The sequence below is a fragment of the Megalops cyprinoides genome, chromosome 8, assembly GCF_013368585.1.
Source record: "Megalops cyprinoides isolate fMegCyp1 chromosome 8, fMegCyp1.pri, whole genome shotgun sequence".
Classification (NCBI taxonomy): Eukaryota; Metazoa; Chordata; class Actinopteri; order Elopiformes; family Megalopidae; genus Megalops; species Megalops cyprinoides.
The window spans coordinates 9,502,263-9,521,781 of record NC_050590.1 but is presented as its reverse complement, the minus strand read 5'-3'; the positions used below and the strand labels follow the sequence as shown (position 1 = coordinate 9,521,781).

Below are 19,519 nucleotides of genomic sequence, written 5' to 3'. Positions count from 1 at the left end.
GCTTTATCCAAACCCTCCTCGGTGGAGGATTATACTGGGCGAACACAGTTTAGCCTTACAGCGCTGTCTGAAAGTCAATAAACCACAACAAAATTGTAGCATAACAGGAAGTGCTTTGGTGCAGATACGTACCAGTCTCCTTTCATTCTGTTGCTCATAAGGGGACTTTATGAGCAACAGAATGATTTGAAATTATTGGCTCACTTTTCCTACGAACTACAAAACAACTGTTACTCTCTGTCATATCTCTTTGCCTTACTGACCTACTAATTGGTTGCACCTCTCATGCAGTACTGTCACACATGCTTTGCTAATGTGAAAGTGAGGGCAGGTGATCTGTAACCCGTCCGTAAGAGCACCCCTGCGATGATTCTGCTTATTCTGATGTTTTGGGCTGTCCTCAACCGCGCTCCTGTGGGAGCCATCTGCTGCCGGACAGCAACTGCGTCGGGAAACGGTCGAAGCACGGCCTGATTCAGTTACAAATGGAATGCCGGGAAAATCTGTTGGATCGTGTAATTAAGCTTATGGTGTTTAATCCACTTTCTCCATGAGAAGTGAGCCTCGCAGCAGCAAACGGGGGTGAGTCATGATTCCCTGGATGGGACAGCCGTGTGAGGGCCACTCCCCCCACCCCCCGGCATGCTGTCAGCGTGTGGAATGGCCGTGTCATTAAAAAAGACCACGGAGAAGCACACCCTGCAGAGGACATCTATGACTACTTGACATTTCATGATAGCACTAACAGGTGCTGTGAGGTGTGTCCAAAAGTGCACAGTCTGCAGTTTCATTTTTCTCCATCGTGTATTTTACAAAACCATGTGATGGGGCGCAGGACTATCTGGGAACCCAGACAATGTCAAATTACACCTTTAAAATGACAAATTACTGCACTCTGCCAATTAACCTCCAGGCCGACCTACTACTGCTTGAAAATGAAAATGAATATATGTAATTTAATATCATGTCATGTACAATTATGCACCATAACTACCATCAAAGAGAGTGAAGGCTGAAATATTTTTTGTCAGGATGGATTAAGGATCATGCCAAGTGCTATATCAATTATGGTAATGACATAGCGATAAAACGGGGGGAAATGTCTGAACAACAGTTTCAGCTGAGAGAATTCCTTTTTTGAGTTTTTGGTGGCCACCACACATTCTAGAACACTGTCCATTTATTATTCACAATTCAGTACATTTTCAAGGTTTTCTAGTCTCCACCATGTACCAATGCTATGATGCCGCTAATTTGCTTACATGACAATTCATGGGAAACGTTTTCATCTAATTTTATGTTATGACATTACACTACATTACATTATGTTTTTTTAGTAGACGCTCTTACCCAGAGCGAGTTCCAAAAAATGGCATCACTATGCTAAGAGTAGTTATCCAGAGGTACTACAAGAGGTCAGTAAGATCCTGAGATAAATGCTGAACTAGCATTATGAACTACAGAAACAATCAGAGTTGGTTTAGGTTTATTTTTGAACCCTATACAACATTCTGCCCCTTTCAGACAGGCTGAGAGCCAAACAAATGACATTAGTCCTTTGAAGTGCACCCGTTCCAGGGTGAAAGGGGGACTGCTGGGGCCTGCAGTTGACTCAAAGTCTGTGCAGGACAATAGTATGTCAAAGAATTGCAACACATTCAGCCCACTGCATGTTCCTGAGAAAACTGCCCCAGAAAAATCCTTCTATCTGCGGAGCTTCACAGGACGTGGAATTAAAGCCTGTTTAGAATATCTCAGACTCTCCATCCCTTTAAATTGTAACTCCATAATCCCCTTAGCTTTATTTAATTGTATTGTTGACCTCCAGGCTATTTCAATAAACGTCAAGTAGACGGTACGCAAATACATGGTAAGTAGATGGTATGAAGCCTATTTTTTGCATATGATGTAAATAAAAAATAAAAAATAAAAAAACAGATTAATGGAGGAGGGTATACTCAGCCTGGGCACATTATTTATCTGAAGGACACTCTTATCCAGCAGAAATTATAAGGCACTTATGGAAAGATATTTGTAGAGTGTCACAACATCAGAGACCAGAGAAGAATCAGGCTATGTATGGAGCAAGCAGCGGCAGTTTCCTACCCCTCTCTGCTGTCCTCCTCATCCAGGGTGGACAGGAGCTGGGAGCCAGCCAGTGAGAGGTCCAGTGCGGCCAGTGGAAGGTCCTGGTAAGTGAACCCCACCAGCTGCACTGGGGCGATGCGCTGGCTCTCCTCCTCTGTCTGCTGAGAAATGATCTCCAGGTCCGAAACCCCGGCCTGCTGAGCGGCCCTGCACAGCACGTGAGGAGAGGATTGAGGACAGGGATTCAGCCGGCAGCAAAGTCACATTCAAAACCAAAACATCGTTACCACAGCCTACAGGTAGACAGGGAGAGCTTTGGTGTGTTTGTGAGTCACATATCCCGTATCGTTATTAGCTGTCTAAGGGAAGAGTGGAAAAGTCTTATAGTACTTTTGAAACATCACCAGTCATTATGACTGCAGTCTGCAGAATACGTGGAAGAAGCTCGTTCAACATATGGAATATCTTCATTCATTATTAGTACAGTACAGGAATAGTAAGCAAGGCTCAACGTACTTGCAACTAACAAATCCCCTATCAGTGATAGTATTCATTAAAGGAACAATACTAATAGCTTATAAATATTAGTATCCCATGCAGCTTGCAAGGAAAGTGGGAGAGGCTCACATCTCACATAATACATTTTATTCATTTTATCCATCTTGATATCGAGAAACCTGCAGACTCACGGCAGGAAATCAAAATACAAGCCAATCATGAATCACTGCTACATCACATAAATAACACTCCAGAAAAAAAGGAGTTCCACTTGATCCAGGTACACTTCGTATTCGCAGGCTCCCAAGATCAGACAGTCTCCCTTTTGTGGAGACACATACTTGAAACTGGAGGACAGTACATTGCCCTGTTTCAGCAGAATACGAAAAAATAAATAGAAATAATGGCCTTTCTTAGCTCTGTTAAATTACCAGACCAAAATTACCGACGAAGAACAGACTGAGTGAATTCCATTATTCGACATATAGATTACATATCCGTTCACATAGATTACAGGACAAAGTGCTTGGATATGTCCATTGCAGCAGTGCAAGAGATAACAGCAATGATACAAACACTACAAGCTCAATAGATGTCAAGTTCCACTTGGATCTTATTTTTGACATTTTTGTCCATTAGTTGTATTTATGCCGTGGACCGCACCCCACTGCTTCAAAAAAGTACGGCTCGTGTTCCCAGGCACCCAAGATCAGACAGTCTGCCTTTTGTGGAGACACATACTAAAATAAAAGCCTTCTTTGGGTCTGTTAAATTACCAGACCAAAATTACCGAAAAAAGGACAGACTGAGCGAATTCCATTATTGGTCATATTCACATAGATGTGAATATGTGCTTGGATACGTCTGTTGCAGCAGTACAAGAGATTACCATAATGATACAAATATTGAAAGCTCTATAGACGTCTGGTTTCGCCTGGATCTCATTTCTTGAGATTTTTGCATTTGTGTGCAGGACCCCCCTACACTGCTGTAAAACCTATGAGAGAAAATGAATGCAGAACACTTTAAAGTAGTATTAAGCACTAGTATTAAAGCAACACAGAATTAAAAAGTAAAAACACGAAATTTCACATAACACACACGTATGAAACGTTCAATCTGTTGCGTCCAATGCTCCTCCATAAGGTCCAGCATGTGCTGCTGCCTGCAGTTTATATCTGTCCAAGGACACACCTGCAGGCATCTGCGCAGCTCTGACACAAGCAGGACCCAGCTGCGGATGAGACGTGACATCTCAATAGGCTTTGATGGGATGGGTGAAAACTAATAAGGGACGTTTTAGCTGCAGCTGCCCGCTCCTGACCCAGGGTGCGTATTTTTAGACTGGAGCAGATGCTGGTATCACGTCCGCTGAGACGCGGCTTCCCATTGTCAGCTGAATGGACCAGCATTCAGGAATGAGGATGATGAGGAAGGAGGAAGGGGGGGGGGTGGCCCAGAGGGCCTTCTTCTGGCTCAGAGCCGCTGACCACATTCTGTGAGTCAATGATTTCGACGAAGTCACCCCTAAAAACTGCTTTTGGACAGTTTGGGAGTGTTCCAGTTCCTTGTTCCCTAATGTGTCAGTATCACGGCCATGTATCTAAAGCCAAAGATGTACAGATAGTTTGAGAAAAACAAAGGTAATGACTAAAAGATTGCACCTCATTATCTGCAGCTCTATGTAGTGAACTATGGTAATGGTGGAGAAAAGAATATCTTGCTAGCAAAAGAGTTCAATATCTATTTAAGAATCACTAGTACAATCTCTCCACAGCCTTGAAAATGATGACACCTCAGAGGTTGCCATTTACAGTGATCCTATAATAACTAGAGAGTCTCAAATCCATAAATGTCTGCAAATATACAAATGCTGTGGCAATACAGACACGGGCAAATAGACCTTCTATTATACCCAGGGGCCATGATACGCAAACAGGTGCATTCACAAAAACACACAGATGGCCATTATAGTGATAGTGTGGTGCTTATACTATCCTGCAATGGGCCGAGGGGTGGCAGTGTAGCATAGTGGTTAAGGAGCGGGACTTGTAAACAAAAGGTTGCTGGTTCGATTCCCCACAGGAGCACTGCTGCTGTACCCTTTGGCAAGGTAGTTAACCCACAATTGCCTCTGTAAATATCCAGCTGTATAAATGGATAACAATGTAAAGACCTGTGATTGATGTAAGTTGCTCTGGATAAGAGCATCTGCTAAATGCCAATAATGTAATGTAATGTAATGTAATAATGAAACCTCTTCACTATCACTGAGGAGAGAAGGTTACTAGGGCAGAGAGAAGGTTACTGGGTCTCTCTAGGCCCACCAGCACACAGAGAAAGCAAAGGATACCATGTGGTTGTGCATGCTTTAAAATGGGCTCTGTCATTTGATCTATTCACTAAGGTGGTGCCCTTGTCCAGGAAACTTAGAGAGGTGCCAGTTTGCTTAATATTCACAGTACTGTTGACAGCTGGGTATTTACTGAAGCAATTCAAGTTAGGTACCTTGCTCAAGGGTACAGCCGGGCCCTGTGGGAATCAAACCTGTCACCTCCAGCTTACGAGATACCGTGCTACCATTCCATAAAGACAAAAAGGAATCAAAAGGACAAAAAAGTCATCAACGTGAGGCCCAGCCCTCTCGACATGCTAAGTAGCATCGCTAGTTTAAAAAAAAACAAAAGAAAAAAAACAACAATAACTTACAAATGAGAAAGTGGGTAAAGAAAAAAGAAAAAGAAAAGAGGAGGAGAATAAAGGAAACTGCAGTGGGAGCCTGCAGCAAGGGGAATGCTGCGTGTGAAGCAGGAAGGTTAAATGCTGTACAGAAACTGGTGCGGAGGGTGTAAAACCAGCCCCAGTGGGTTTAGCTGCAAGACCCCCTGGCTGACCCTCAGTCTGAAATGTTAATGCAGTCTGCGCTTCAGAGTAAAACTTCCCCCCTGTGTTATTTTTAGCTCATGACTAATCCTTGCTTAACATGTTCACTGGTAAGGTTGTTTCTGATTTTTTCTCTCTCTCTCCTCCCAAGTACCTTTAAATCTCTGTAAAGAAACATCATATATTTTTTTTAATAGTGAATTTAAGAATTGATTAAAATTTGTAACAAAATAGCTTAACACCTTCTAACCAGTAACCTGCGCTGCCACCAAAAAAAAAGCCAAAAAAAAAAAACAAAAAAACATCCCATTCTAACCAGAGCAGTCTGAACTGCTTGGGAAAGCACAAGGCAATGCTGCATCATGGTGTCCATTTGGATGAGTACTAAAAAACTGTTACCTTTACTTAGACTGAAAAAAAGGCACAGCGTGACAGTCAGTAGAGTGTGACACTGTGGCAGTGTTAACAGCATACCCCCTGTCAGCTCAGAGCAGCGGGGGGTACAGACACCTCCTGCCGCTGTAACACTCAGTCCCCCTCTCCCGCTTTGCTCCTGATGTTTTTTGCAGATTTGGCACCTTCCTGACTAATCAGAATGAGGCGGCTAATCAGTCATGGCAGAGGCAGACTGTTCAGAGCATCAAAATCACATTTCAAGACAATCATGTGCAACCCGTTTGCACTCAGAGATCAGGTCGGTGGCTCGTTGTAATTAAGGGGATGACGTCTGCACCTAGACCCAAAAATGTATTCCGCAGGGCAGCTCCAGGGCAGCAAGTAGGCCAAAGGGCAACAGGTCTAAGCTGCAGCGGAGCAGAGATGCTCCGCAGTGGGTATAGGCGCTAACAACCGCACGCCAGAGCAGCACATTAACAAATAATTGGATTACATGTTTTACAGGGCAGGCATACAGTTTAGCATGGGGAAAAATAGGCTTAGGGCAATGTGTCAACTGCACAGAAGGTCAGGCCATTGAGGGTGAGTTTTTTGGACGTGAAAATGGTACTAGCCCATCTCACAGTCTGAGACTCTTGAAATGTCCCACCTCTGCATGTAAATTTATGCTGCATAACTCCTACACTAACCTCTGCCAAGAAAGGAAATCAACACTGGCTATTCCTTTAAAATACACTTTTACCTCAACCCCTCAGTCTCTGTTAGCTTTAGAGAAATTTCTAATACGTTACATTGATGCTGATCCTGATGCTGCCAGTAATGATGTTTGAAATGCAAATACAACCATGGCTTTCAGTTTCTGTGTCTTATGATGGTGTGCAAAAGCTGCTGACCTTTTGCCGGCAGGTCTCCCACAAGTATAACATATCAAGCTACGTATCACACTAAATTAAATACACTAAATAAAAGGTAACAGCAATCTTGATAAGAGCGACTATGCTGATAATCATTACTAGTGTCATTAAAACCAATCTTCAGGCGTCCTGAGTGGCTCAGTCAACAAGGCACTTGTCTTGAGGTTAGGCTGAACCCCACAGCCTGTGCTCAAAACTGGACATGTTCTCTACCAACAATAACCAGGAGCCCACGGTGGTGGAATGAATTCTTTGTTTCACCAGGGATGGGGTAGCTATATCAGCCAGGGTTTCCTTGTCTCACTGCTCTCAGGCACCCTGCAGACACCTGTCAGTTTCTCAGATCATGTAAACTGGAAAGCACCTACCCTCTGATTGTCACCCACATCACTGCAGTGCACTGTGAAAAGCTGTCTCTGTCCAAGTGTTATCGGAGGATTGCATATGTCGCATTCAGCACTTGCTGAATGAATGCAGAGGTTATCACGGGGATATTACCCTAATGTACAGTTGGCGATTCCATCTACACAGTGGAAAAAAAAACAACAAAACACAAACATTTGTTCACCATGGCATTATGCTTTGCCTATTTAAAGAACGTAATTTTGTTTTCCAATGTCAAAGATTGTGCTACTCAAAATAGCAACCACTGCTAACATACAAGCATCAGCCTGTGGTATATTTTCAGAGCAGGATGATAAATCACCACAATGAAATCAATAAATATATATAAATAAACTTGACACTGCAGAACATGCTACAAGTTCACATACTCAACATTCTGAAGCGCATATTTAAGTACAATTGATCCCAGGCTCCTGAAACTACAAAAATTCCACCTCCAAATATTTGTTTTCTTTTCAGCATTAAATCAGCATTGTGTTTATATTACCACATTACATGCACCACAGAACAAATGCCATTGAGGAATTGTATGCAATATCCAAAGTGATGTGGCATTTGATATAACGTCTCTATAGTATGCTAGATACAAATCTTTCTGTGTGATTTTGTGTTTACAAAGCAGGGGCTCACATAATTTTCTCTATAGATCAGATTAATCACAGTTATATCAATTACTTATTCACAACAGATCAGAGTTAACATCACAGATAGAGTCCATAGAAAAACATTAATGCCTGATGGCATTTTGTGTGGTGGAAACGATATGAAAATCCAACCAAACGCTGTATATGAAACCTGACGGTCTAATTTAGTACTCAAAGTCAGTACGGCAAAATCCAAACTGTAGTCGCAAGGCTCTCCCCCGCGATTTTAAATGTCAGCAGCTTTTCCTTTAAAAAGTGTTTTCAACACGGACGTATCGAGCGCTTTGAGGGAGTTCTTATTTGATAAAACAAAAGAGAAAAGAACACCAAAGAACAACGTGGAATTCTTCCACAAATGTCACTTAGTGCCCTGTGATTTGCTGCTCTATGTAACCTGCTTCTTAAAAAATGTTAAAATGATGCTGGCCTTTATGGTTTTTTGTCAGACTACAGTGCTGTAAAAGCTGCGGTCAGGGGCAGTCCCAGATGGCTGCTGTCAAAAACGGCACAGAGGAACTCAGACCTGGGGACTTCAGAGGGAGCTTCAAAGATCAATCAGGACTGAGGAACACAAACCTTGGGACTTCAAATGCAAGCTCAGACACATATCGGGACTGTAAAACACATCCCTGAGGCATTCAAATGCAGGCTAAAATGCAAAACAGCACCAAACAAGTCAAACCTGGGGAGGTTAAATGCATCTAGAAACAATTAGGGCAGGATTAATTGATAGGGAACAGACCTGGTAATCACAAATTTGAATCCCAGATTGCTGTATCTTCAGCAAGGTACTTAAACTAAATTTTGCCACTAAATACCCAACAATGTAACCTGATAATAAGTAAATGATGCAGTCAAGGTAAGACATCCTGGATATGGATGCCTGCTAAATGAATAATACTTTGATTATGTATCTGAGCCACTGCCTGATCAATTTGACAATCAAATTACCAACTGATTAAATGTATTGGGCAACACCTGTTTCAGATCGCAAAAGTTTTGTCTATCAATCACCTATCTTAACAACTGCAGGCGTAACTTATACTTACCACTAGGGCCCTTGAAATGCGTGTGCACAGTAATGATGCCTCTCACCTTAGCTTGAGTGAAGTGGCTCAGCAGGGATGAGAGCTCTTACGCACTGTGGACAGTTTTAGGTTCACACTATCTACTGTTATTTGCAGGAAAGGGTAAAACACCCAACCAGCAATGTCAATGTACAGATTGTCACACGATTACCTCATTTTTAGAAGTACAAATAGAACGGACTTGGACATAAACTGACAGGTTGTGTTTAATAAGTTTACTGAAAAGAGACACCATTGTTTGGGAGAGAAGCTCTGCCAGGGCACTGTGGAGAATGCCCTGGGTTAAGGCTGATCACCTTTCAAAACTTTGCAGTGTCATTTCCTGCTGCCTATCCATTTCTGCAACTAGACAAACTTGCTGGTTTACACAGAGCCACAGTGTTATCAAAACTCTTTGCATCACAGCCTCTTTGGTAATATATTGTTTTGATCAGAAGAGTTTTGTATTAGTTTAAAAGAAAATTAGAAAAAAAAATATTGCTACACCATAATATATGTCCAGAATCCTCTTCTCTTAAATAAAGGGATTCATGGAAACAGGTTGATAATCTGCAACCTTAAACGTCAGTATTCTTTGTTTGCAAATTGTAAAGCTCTCTAGAAACAGTAAGAATTTTAAAAACAATGCTGAGTTGGACAGAAAATAAAAATAAATTGAATATATCTGTGGCCAAACACTGAACATTTTGTACTCCAAAATTATTGAGTCTTTTAGAGATGGTGCAATTTGCCCTGGGACAAAATGCATGAACTGTAACTCTGCACTTTCAAAACTGTTTTGAAACAGAATAGTGAAAGAGCTGTTTGACTTTAGCCCCTGAAAGAACAATATGTACTGATTAATCGTGGGTAGGGAAGAGATGTCCCAAAGCTGCGGGTGATAAAATATGCCAAAAACTCATTTAACCTACAATGAACATCTGGAAGGTTGCCAAACGAAATCTCGGATAAACTTTACACACGCATTCACAAGAAATGTAACTTACTGTATGTAGCAAGAGTTCCAAGCAATTCGATTTAATGTATTTTTTTTTGTTTAGTTGGTATAAAATAAATTAATCCATGACTAATACTTATGAAGAGTACAATGGCAGCTGCTTTGACCCAGACATCACAGTCATTGTCATTCCATATGCTTACCACCACAGTTTTCTGGCCAGCTGTCTATGGTCTTTTTGGAACATCCCATCAAACAATCCTGCAAGCATAGTCATAGCCAACTGAATTACATAATATACAACAACTTAGACAATTGATAACATTAGGAAAATGGGTCAGATTTACCAATTTATTTTCCTGAAAACAGGCCAAGGTTTCAGGCCCTGGCTGTAGACCTCCGCTGTCTGCTCCAGAGGTGTAAAAAGGACAATGCCACTTTGAGATGCCTTCATTAACACCCCTGGCATTTGCCATTTGAGATGGAATAGGGTCTGTCATGTTGTGTATTTATTCCTCTAATTACAGCACAGAAAAGAGATGGCCCCTTGAAAACTTTTGAAATCGTCCTGTAAAATATTAAATAAAAGATTTATTTAGGGGAACCATTCTGTGACAGCCCCTATTAAGTAAAGACTTAACTTCTAAAGATGCAGAAACTTACAACAGTAAATGACCTTTCAAATGTGGCTCTGTTTTAGCTTATTATATACTTTCACAACTATAAGAGGTGATTTGCAATGCAATTTAGGATAGTTTAGGAAGCCGAAGATGAATGAATATAACTCAAGACAACAAGATAATGAACCTGAAAATAATCTTTAAGGGAGACTTTAGTGAGGTGAATGTTCACTAAGTGAAGTATGTCCAAATAGAGTGGAATAGAGCAGAACAGAGACTTCCATTCTGCTTGTGTTTATTGCAAATATGTCAAGCTGACCATCTAGGAAAATACTGCCAGGCACCAAACATGTTAATTTTCCTTCTGTGGTGCACTTAGCATCTGCTATATTGCTTTTGCTTTTAAATCAGCCCCAATGAATGCATAATAGCTGGCTGATAGCAAAACATGTTTCTATCCCTCTTTCTACTCATCCTTCTTGTATATTTGCAATGCTGTATATTATGCTGTCTATTTACTAATGAATACATCAGACATCACAAGCTCCTTTTCAATCTAATAAGACACGCCTTCATACCCTGGCAAGGTGAACCTCCCTCTTTCATGTGCAAACAAGTACATTTTACATTTCATTAATACACTGCATTGAGTTACTGAAGATTATACCTCCCTTCCCTCACAAGGAAACCTGTTTCAAAGAGGCCAGCTGAAAGATATATTTCCCCTGCCCTGTTATACAACCATTACAGTGAAATATAGTCTTGTCACGCTTGGTCTGTGTCTATATGTCTTCTCGGGAGTCGACTTTTCTCCAAACATGATATGGCCACCCATCAGTTTCTACAATAACTTCTTCTGGACTCAGCCACTCAGAAGCTTAATATCTGGTCTACTTAACTAACAGGCTAATAAATCTGAAAATGAAAGGTTTCAATACCTTTTTTCAGTACTTATGCAATATTGCATGAAATTTGCATTTACACAGGAAAGCAAGGCATTTCTACACCTGTGCTCTCTTGTTGTGAGTGGCTCCTTTTCATTGCCCCAGGTTTGGTGACCACAATATAGATAATAGCTAATAATTTTCCAACTGCAAGTTTGGATCTCATTCAGTATAATCTGTACTATACTCCTATACTGCATTTTCACAAATCTGTGTTCAGAACCAACATATTAAATGAAGCTTGATATTCCATACACATTATGTATAGAGATCCACAGTTCCATAGTGCACTACAGTGAAGTGGGTGCCAATTAGAGGATGGGCACTAATCGACTGGCATCATCTGAGAAACTCAAAGGCACTTGCAGGGTGCCTGAGAGCAGTGAGATGGGATGAGATGGGTTGTTCTGCCAATATGGACCTCTGGTATTATTGACTAATGACAGGGCTGGGATCAAACTCGAGCTGTAGGGCTCAGAGTACGCTCAAGATGAGAGCCTTGCTAACTGAACATACTCAGGAGCCATTATCTATTGTTTTGGTAATAACATGAATCACTCCTTTTATTCAGAATATATGAAGGCTATATTATATGTGGATGATGAAATTTCAAAATACAGAATCATTATGTCACCACCTTTTAGAATAGGTATCTAATACTTAATGAACAAACTTTCTGAAGGATCATTTTAGTATTTTGTGACAAAGGACAACCACTCTGTTTTTGTGATGTTAAGGCTGTCTGTTAAATCAACCATGACAGCAATGCATTTTGCATCTTGGGTATTACACCTTGAAGACCTTAGTTTGACTTCCTCCCGCTGACTGTTAATGATCTCAATCAGAGCTATAGAATGTATGTACACACACACACACACACACACACACACACACACACACACACACACACACACACACACACACATACACACACACACGTACGCACACACACATGCACGCACACACTTACACACACACACACACACCCTAATCTAAGCAAGCAATGGGAAGGCCTAGAGATAGATACTTCTCAAACCCAGCACAACACAGGCCACAGCTGTCAGGATCTCAAGCCAGCTGCTATGGAGAGCAATAAAACAAGCAGGCATCAAGGCATGTTAGCAACAAACATTCATCTCCAGCTGACAGAATGCACCATCACATCTCTGAACATGTCTACCCTGTTCTGTTGCTTGCTGCTGAGCTTGGCTGACAACATAAGCCAATGGGGTAAACAATAGCTCTTCCCAACCCCTCTGCATCTCAGGCAAATGGCCTTTTGCGCAGGTGGGGTGTCACTGCTCTTAGCAGACCCACTTTTGCAGTGAGATCCACATGTTTGTCAAATGCAACATTTTTGTGTGTCACACTCAATTGGCCTTGTTTGGTTCAGAGGAGGGCTTAACAGTGAGTATTAAAAAAAAACTAAAACATGACGTAATTTGGCTCATGGCCAATTTGCCCAATCTCATCTGATCTTGGACGGTAAACTGGGTCAGACCTGCTTGGTGCTGTGGTATGAGACCTTGCATGGAATACCAGCTGCCGTCTACTGCTGGGCAGCAGTGCAGAGCAGGAGCTGGACAACTGTGCATTACCAGATGCTTGCAGGATTGAAACCAGAACCTGACTGTACCCCTGAAAAAGAAATCTGACTCCTGAATTGCTTCAATATACACCTGTTTTCATAATGAATAGTGCAAAAAAAAAAAACACTTATATATATAAGCACTAAATATATAAACTTACACTTTACATATAATTAACTTTCCAAATCATTGCAGAAGGCGAGATGGTCACTCTACAGACCAATGGTCACACTTCCAATCCACAAACAGCCAGTCAGCTGTTTGTGCTTTATTACTTTTTTCTTTTATGCGTTTAGCAAAGGTACTCACAGATTCACGATTCCATGAAATGAGGATGCTTCAACACACTGATTTCTCTTCCAGTGGTGGGCTTTGATACACAGGAATTCACCTTTTCCCAGGGGATGAGCGCAAAGTGTAATTACAGAAGAAAAGGGGCCTGAAAGGGCATCTCACAGGACTAGAGAGGCTGGATGAATGTTAGCTGACCCGTTTCAAATAAAGAACCTTTTCATGCAGCCCTTGCCTCCAGCAGGGTTTGCGTATGCATGCACACATGTCTTTTTGGACAAAACAATGCTGCCTTTAAAGAGGGCCTGAAGATAGCATGGTCCTCCTTGTAATGTACTATCACTAAGTAGTGTCTGTAGTGCCAGTATGACAACAAAAAAAAAAAATGGTACTGAGAATACAGACAGCTTATTTGATATGATAATGCCCTCAAAGCCATACCGCTGGTTGCCTGTGCAGTCCCACTTCAGTGCTTGTTTTGCCTCTATATTCTCGCTCAGATTGCAAGAGTACGCAGCCCCACTATGTGAAAACTAGATCAGTGTAGCTATGAATTGAACCGAGCTGATAAAACAACATACTCAAGATGGGGATTTTCTTTGATAAAATTTCACTCCATATCTGCTCAATTTTTCTCCTCAGCATGAATGATATGTCCGATTCATAATGCAAATGAAATGGGACCATCCCCCCAAAATACTGAAATTCAAGGCACCAATAATTAGGGTCCTTATGTGTACACTAACCAAAAAGCCAGAGCTCTTCCATTCAATCAATTTTCTGTAGGCACTGGAAGCACAATCGAATCCACCACAGAAAGCAAACTGCAAACTGCAAATAAAATGCTCCATTCTGCACGGAGAACCACTTCAGGAGTCTTAGAAATAGCTCCACAGATATAACACCACATAAATAAAATAATTTTTCCTGGTAGCCATATCAGCAGAGCTCTATGGAACCTGAAACAGTAAACTGCACCAATTCACACCTTTGTAAAAGAGAGGAAGCACTTCAACAAGCTGTTCATAAGTTGCCATTTGGCTTTTCACACTGTTATTTCAGTTCTGACAGTGTGTAGTATGCCTGTGTGCTTGTTCTTCCAAGATGTAGGCCTTGCTTTTTTAGGTGTCCGTTGCATTATGTTTCTACTAGTGCTGTAGGCAGGATGCCTCAAAGCAAGGAAAAATATTGTGAGAAGGCTTAAAACCCAGCATGTGGAATATATGCTTGATGTAAGTGGTTTAGACAAATTCTAACTACTGTTCTCGCTGTTAAAATACTGGATTGTGTTATTTATCTGTCCTTTGCATAGATAAATGTTTACTTACTGCCCATTTTCACAATTAGACACATACTGAAGCAATTTAGATAAAGTACTTTGTTCATGGGTATAATGGCAGTACACTACTTGGGAGCTGGATCAGAAACCTGTATGGGTTACAAGCCCAGCTCTTCAACTGCTACACCAAACTGCTGCCACCAGATACAGAGTCTGAGCAAAAAGAATAACCTTTAGCAGATTAAAATAACTAATACACTGAACCTCATGATGCTCCTACAAGAGACAGCAGGTACTGTATCCTTAAAAATATCTGGCCCCTAAAACCATAAAGGCAGGACTATGAAGCTGGATGCCACATACTAAAAGGTACAAAGAGGATCTGCAACCTGTCAGTCATCAGATATATAGTCCTGGAGGGAACAGGCACAATGGAAATGTGCACCTATCACGATGAAACTCTATAAAGTTGCCGGCAGGGTGATATTTTAAAAAACCAACATGGATAAATATACAAAACTATACAAAGCACTCAGAACTGAAAAAATTCAATGCATTACAATAAATAAGAAAAGAAACATGATAATATACAAAGAAATCTACAGGCCACTTGAAAAGAACTGCATACACTTGATCACAGTAACCCTCAGCCTTGCTTTGCTTGCAACACACCTTCCTGCCTTCTTCCTCAATTACTCCTATAGATTTGGTTTGATCAAAAAAATGGTGAGGTAAGTGAAATCTGCAGGAGAGGTGAGGAGTGCTGCATTCCTAATGAGCTGCACCCCCACCCCCCGCCCCCCCCCCCCCCCCCGTCACCGCCAGCAGCTCCACTTCATGCTGGGTGAGCTGTTAAAGACAGGAAGTGAGAGAGGGACAGGGGCGTGATGTCCTGTCGCCGTACTTACTGAGGACTGGTCATGCTGAGAAATGAGGGCAGGGGGGCTGGAGTTTTGCACGGCGTAACCCTGTTGTAACTCCTGAGTTCACCTTCGCCAGACAGGAGGAACGCTTCACGCGTTGACCTGGAGAGAGAGACAGGAAGGGAGAGTGAGAGGGAGACAGGGGGATGGAGCGGTTGTGCTCGATGGTTATACTCACCAAAAAGCACAGTTTAATTCATAGTGCACACCGATACAAAAAAATATGTGCCAGATTTAGCAGAGTGTGAAGTACAGTGTAATGTGTCAGGTGCCCTTAAAATAGGACAGTGCAGTACTAATAGACTTCCACAGCGTTTATGCTTGTCTGAAGAGCACAGTGTTTGGGATACACGCTCAACAGACTACATTTACATTACATTACATGCATTTAGCAGACACTCTTATCCAGAGCGACTTCCATCACAAGAGAACATAAGTGTAACCAACCAATTTATATGAGCAACAGTGTCAACACAACACAACACTCCCAGACCAATGAGTGTGAGCATAACACCATTCAAACTCTAACACAAGTTAACTTGTGCACTCTAACAAAAGCCAAGTATACTACAATATAACAGTCGCTAGAACACAAATTATAATACGCTGTAATACTACACATAAAATTAGCATCAAAAAAGTAGCAGATGCTAGGGGGTGGGAATAGATATTTATGAGACTTTTCATTCAGTCATGTCACCTAACCCATAACCTATTTAAATATGTAAAATTTAACAAAGAGTATAGCCCATTAGTTACACTCTCCATCTAAGTTTTTGTTAAATTTTATTTGTCTTTAATCAGTACCACATCACAAATATAGAACCTCAACTGTGTTTCCAGGTCTTTTGGTGCTACGAAATTGAATCCATTAGAAAGCCTGTGTTAATCACCATCCATTGCCTCGTTTTTCCATGTAATACCTGAGTACCAAAAGCCCTTGAGTTTTATTTGTGTCTTATCATAGAGACATGAACCTTTGATGAAAGTGTCTCACTGTCCCTGTAACTTCTGGCAAACGTTATTCAAAAACAAACTGTGCTTGTGGTTCACTTTTTCGCAGTCTGATTAAGTTGTCGACATCGATATAAACACACATCAATAAACTGCACGGGCTGTAGCAATCATTTACCTCTCGCTTCAATCATGACAGCATAGGGCTCGAAAGGTTCATTTGCCGTAGTTTGTATGGAGTCAATGTACCACTTGACAAACAAATGTGTGAGTAAAACACTTCTGTCACACAGGGCGTCCTGCTCAGGAGCTTTAACACTCTGTTAAGGGATGTTGCAAAAGACAGTACAGAGCTGTAGAAAATGGTGAGGCTGACTCCCATCATCGTTTGGCACAAAGAGATCTATTAATTTCTGTGATTGCACAGAAGTCATTTATAAATAAGACCTCAAACCAGGTTCAAGAACTGAAGGTTATTCAAACACAAGCAATTCAATCAGATGAGAACAATATTGTATTATTGCATAGCCTGGTGTAGACAGAATGGTGACATGGATCAAAAGAGGAGAAAGCACTTGTGGTTGGTGATAAATTAGTTTTATGGTTGATAAGCATGCCAGATCAAATATGGGTGATCCAGTAAGCAAATGATTCTTTCATTGACTGCATCTTTGATAGTGTTACCTGTGACATGACCAAAACTAAGTCATTTTAAATTAAAAGAGAAATAAGTAAATAGGCAAATAAGTAAACATAATCCAGCATATTTGTATTCAACAAAAAGAGTAGCAGCAGCAGCAACAAGAACAACAACTACAACATAATAATTCTGTGTATGGTATTAGTTTTGTGTGAAGTACACAGAGGCACTGCAATGCACTTACATATAAACTTTGCCATTGGGTGATACTTACGTATATAAACTTGTTATAACGTCAATAGCAGGCTCAGAACAATGATGAAATTTAATGTTGAATACTCTTCTTCCTCTATTTCTTCCTCACCAGTCACCAATGAAAGTATGTGTTACACAGAGCATGAGAAAATGCACAATATATTAACTGTCACCTTTCCCCTATAGGAATCCGTGTATCAAACTTTCCCCAAGGGAATTTTAAATAGCCAATAATTACATAAAAAAATGAATGTGTGTGTTGCACGTCGACACACTAAAATGAGAGAGATGTTTCACATGACGTTTCCACTACAGTTAACAGCTGACATTTACCACATTGCAAACAAACACAATAATTCACAGTGGAAGTATTTTACAGGAACTCCCGTTGCTAAACATACAAACTGTCGACCGTCGACCTTTTGGACCGAAGGCAAGAGACACAGAACCGTTAATAGCCCCGTCCCTTCCCACCGATACGCCAAATGCAACAATTATTGCGAAAGTTCGGGCGAAGCTTTGAACTGAAAATTAACCTGGACTAGTCCCTGTTCTACTTACTGCACAAATTACGTCCGCTGTTCCAGCGCCATCCTCATTCAAACCCACATTAAGCCCATGAGGAGACACAGCCGAACGAGCTCACTATTACCGATACCTTTCCCTCGTGTCTCAGCAGGCTAGAATGTCAAAGATCAAAGCAGGAATCGGTTGTACTGGATTCTGACTGAGCCTTAAACAAATCACTACAGACCGAGACAACCATGTAAAAGCCATTTTAATCTTTTTTTCTTCTTCTTCCTATAGCGCTTTGGCAACTATGTTCTGTCGGCCAGTAAAGCAATGCATTAAGGATCTCTCTGAGATGCGCAGAAATCCCCACATGTAAGTTTCTCCCGCTGGCCCCCCAAACTTGTTTTTTTGCCTCTTCTGTTTGGAATCAGTCCACTCCTTCATAAATCTGTATCATTCACTTCTCATGTCTCATTTTGCAAGGCCCCGAAGCTCGGTCGGTAACCGCGCGTATGCTGATTTTGAGGCATAACTCAGTCCCGCGATCACGTGAAATCCGACAGATTACGGATGGGTTTCATCTCAAATCTGGTGACAGTGGGACATGTACATGTAAATGTGCACCTGAACAGCCTCTCAGATATTAATCTAAAGTGGAGGTGGGGAAGGGGGTGTGGGGCTGTCACCGGTGGATGCATGGAAGCCCCCTATACAAACTATCAATAATAAATGATTTAAAGATTCATGCTGAGCAGTAAACCTACCTTTCCTAATTTACATCGTTGACCGTCTAATCGTGTTTCCCTTGCCCCAGTGACGATGATAATGCCTCCCTGGCTGATGATCAGTGTGAGTGAAGCTCCGGGTTTGCAGTGTGTAGGCTGCGATACTTAGCGGTTTTGCACTGGCCAAGCACCCCTGCTGCTTCTCAAGGAACAGGGCAAAGCGAAAAAAACCAACCAGAAAAGCAAGCATCATCATTCACTAAGCTGTTGCTAAGTGTCCCCGGTTGAGCAAATAACTAGATAACGGCATCCTTAAATCTGATAGAGGACATTATTCACACCACTAGCGCTCCTGATTACGGAAGGGTTTCCCCCACGATCACAGCAGGGACTCCTTGCGCCGAAGAGAGGTCTCTCACAGCGCGGAGCTGTCCAGGTGCTGAAAATGTGATTAAGCCTATGCTATTGAGAAGCGGCGCGACACTGATTTCATGAACGAATTGAAAATGCCATTCGCTGAAACGCCATCGGAAACTCAGTGGTTTGCATGTAGAGCACGGGCAGCGTTCAGATCTTTAGAATGCTGCCTTTGCTCGAGTTCCGGCAAATAAACGCTCGCGCTTCGCATAATGAACTTGAGCTGCGCTGATACCTCGCGGTGACCCCCCCCCCCCCCCCTCCCCCCCAGTGAAGGCTCAGCTCCAGTCACCTTGTTTTGTGGGCTTTACGCTCGGGTCGCCTTTCTCCGTATCCACAGTCATTTTATCCTCAAGGTTCAGCGATTTAAAGATAGTGTGGGAATACATTTGGTCTTTGTAGCAATTGGCTTAACCGTTTGTCATTCAACGGCATTAGCCACTCGATGGTTAAAGCACACATCAATCAATCTCAGAGCGTCTTCGCAGCCTCCTTCTAATTAAACAAGGCTGGCCG

At 41.7% G+C, this 19,519-nt stretch overlaps 1 protein-coding gene across 1 annotated transcript in view; it reads right to left on the bottom strand.

The window, feature by feature from the left end:
• The window catches only part of tmem266 (transmembrane protein 266), a 59,193-nt gene extending 40,324 nt beyond the window's left edge, over positions 1 to 18,869 (bottom strand). The window contains exons 1-3 of the mRNA XM_036535763.1: positions 18,626 to 18,869; positions 15,485 to 15,601; positions 2,107 to 2,295 (exon numbers count right to left, since the gene is read on the bottom strand). Of these exons, the coding sequence (XP_036391656.1) occupies positions 2,107 to 2,295; positions 15,485 to 15,498 (203 nt within the window). The 5' untranslated portion in view covers positions 15,499 to 15,601; positions 18,626 to 18,869. The remainder of the gene's footprint in view (positions 1 to 2,106; positions 2,296 to 15,484; positions 15,602 to 18,625) is intronic.
• Between the last annotated feature and the right edge of the window lie 650 nt (positions 18,870 to 19,519).